This window comes from Lonchura striata, chromosome 6 (genome assembly GCF_046129695.1).
Source record: "Lonchura striata isolate bLonStr1 chromosome 6, bLonStr1.mat, whole genome shotgun sequence".
Taxonomy (NCBI): domain Eukaryota; kingdom Metazoa; phylum Chordata; class Aves; order Passeriformes; family Estrildidae; genus Lonchura; species Lonchura striata.
In genome coordinates, this window is record NC_134608.1 from 51,972,673 (window position 1) to 51,975,013 (window position 2,341).

At 59.0% G+C, this 2,341-nt stretch overlaps 1 protein-coding gene across 1 annotated transcript; it reads left to right on the forward strand.

Moving 5' to 3' along the window:
* Positions 1-2,120, forward strand: ADM (adrenomedullin). Its single transcript, XM_021529515.3, has 4 exons — positions 1-191; positions 774-887; positions 1,201-1,341; positions 1,817-2,120. Exons 2-4 carry the CDS (start codon positions 790-792, stop codon positions 2,118-2,120), a joined length of 543 nt encoding a protein of 180 aa, XP_021385190.2. The 5' UTR covers positions 1-191; positions 774-789.
* Positions 2,121-2,341: the final 221 nt, after the last annotated feature.

The window sequence follows — 2,341 nt, forward strand, 5'->3', positions numbered from 1 at the left end:
GCCACGCCAAGGTCCACCCACTTCTCAGCGCTGCTCTATAAAAGCGAGCAGTGGAGCGCAGAGCTCGGCAGTGATTACTTCACACACACACACATACACACAAAGGAGGAGTTCTCTCTTCTCAGGAAACCCTGCGAGCTCGGATCGCTACTACAAAAACATTTGTCTCAGTGGATTATCCTCACTGTCAGGTAAGAGCTATTTTTTCCCCCCGTCCTTGGCAGCAACAAAAGATTCAGGGGAGGTGGAACGCAAGTAAAATTCTACTAAATTTGGACTGTTTGGAAGAGTTTGGAGTTATGCTGTGGAGTCTTGCACTGGCTCTTGGCATCAGCTGCAGTTCACAACATAAGATCCAGAACCAGTTGGTTCTGCGTGTGAATTGGGAAGAGGAGCTATCAGGGAATAAACTTCCCGGCATCAAAACACTTGCTGGAGTTTGGAAACGATGCGTCCGATAGCCAGCTCTCTCTGATCCTGTGGGTTTGCTAAATCCTAGTGCAAGCCGCTGGGGGTATTCTGGAAATCCTGCTGGTTTTCAGCCGCCTCTGCAACTAAACTCTCGACAAACGTAAACTTTGGAGGCTCTGTTATTTACTCTGTGATAAGTTGTTGAGCAAATATTAGCTTCTGGTTCATATCAGACACAAAGTCCCCGGTAGCCTGGGGGCTCTGCGAGGGAAGGAGGTCTCTGGAATCACCAGGAATAAAGGACAGTCCTTACTTGACTTTTGTTAGCAAGCATGCTTATAGTTCTGCCCTTTCCCTTCCAGCAGGAGCCCAGCCAGAATGAAACTACTTCACGTAGCCCTGCTCTATCTCGGCTCTGTGACTTTCTTCGGGGTGGATGCTGCAAGAGTGGACGTAGCGACAGAGTTCAAAAGAAAGTGAGTATCGGAGCGCGCCCTCCTGCCAGCGCCCCGCGCCGCGCGTCGAGCTGCCGAGCCCCCGCGCCTGGCTCCGGCAGCGATCACAGGCACTGGATTCCCTGCAGGAATTGCTCAGCTCCTTAAAGGCCTCGTGCCCTTTCAGGAAACTTTGCGGGGAGGAAAAAAAAAAAAAAAAAAGAAAAAAAAAAAAAAAAAGGAAAAAAAAATCTCGGCGCTGGCAAAGTTTTTCGCCTCTCGAATCTATTTGGTTTGGCTCCCGCCCCTGCAGACTTGCGATAACAGGCTCTCCTCTTCCCTTGTGCTCTTTCAGATGGACGAAATGGGCACTAAGCCGAGCCAAGCGGGACGTGAAGCCTGCGGGCTTGCTCCGAGGGCTGGGGGCAGCCGCCGACGTGCTGCCTCTCATACGCACCCAGGACGTGAAGGAGGATTCCCGAGTCTCGCCTTCCAGGTAAATTCCAGCCCTTCTTGGGTTCGGGCACTTGCTCGAGACATTGGAAAGTTTCGGGGTCCCCTCGTTTCCGGGTGTTTAGGGTTATTCTCGCTGAAGATCCTCCCCGCCCCAGAGGCAGGTCCTGTCCGGGCTGCGCATCGCGCTGAAAGCAGCCTCCCGCCTTCCTTTCCCTGCGCTCTTTAGCTGGCGGGAGATAGTAGCGCCTTTGCCGTGAAAGTCAGATATAAATAGTAACTCGAGCCCTGGATGCATAGGGAAAAGTAACAGCCGTAAAGCGGCGGGGCCTCTCCTCGCATGGGCAGCAGGCTGTGCTCCGCGCTCCCGCGGAGGGCACAGCCGGGACTGCTGGGCACCGTGGGGACGAGCCCGTCTCCAGCCTGGGGGCCCTCTGCCCTCCCCTCCCCTCGCCCACCGGGTCCCCTCCTCCGGGCCCCCACTGCGCTCTTCTCATGCGCTCTCTCTCTTCCTGCAGCAACCGGGAGGATGCTCACATCCGCGTCAAGCGCTACCGCCAGAGCATTAACAGATTCCCCCACTTCCAAACAAAGGCGTGCCGCTTCGGGACGTGCACGGTGCATTGGCTGGTCGACGAGCTCCACAGGGCGGCCGTCAACGATAGGAACGATGCCGCCCCTCCAAACAAGATCAGTCCTCAGGGCTACGGCCGCCGGCGACGCTCCCTGCCCGAGCGCCGCAGCCCAGCGCGCTCCCGCAGCTCCGGGCGGCGCCCGCGGACGCGCCGGGCGCAGCCCCTCGCCGCCGTCCTGGGAGTCTGAAGCGCCGCAAGACCCGGCCGAGGCCGCCTCGACGGATGGACTGAGATCCGCCAGGATTCGCGGAGAGCGTCTGCCCGGGCGGGACCCCGGCGCGCCCTCGGGGGAGCTGAGAAGGGCAGCGGACGCTGCGCCCCCCGCCCGCCACGGACTCTGGCCCTGCCGGGCCGGGCACCGCCGGCTCCGCAGCCGCCGCAGCCCGCGCCGCCAAGGCGCCGCCGCTG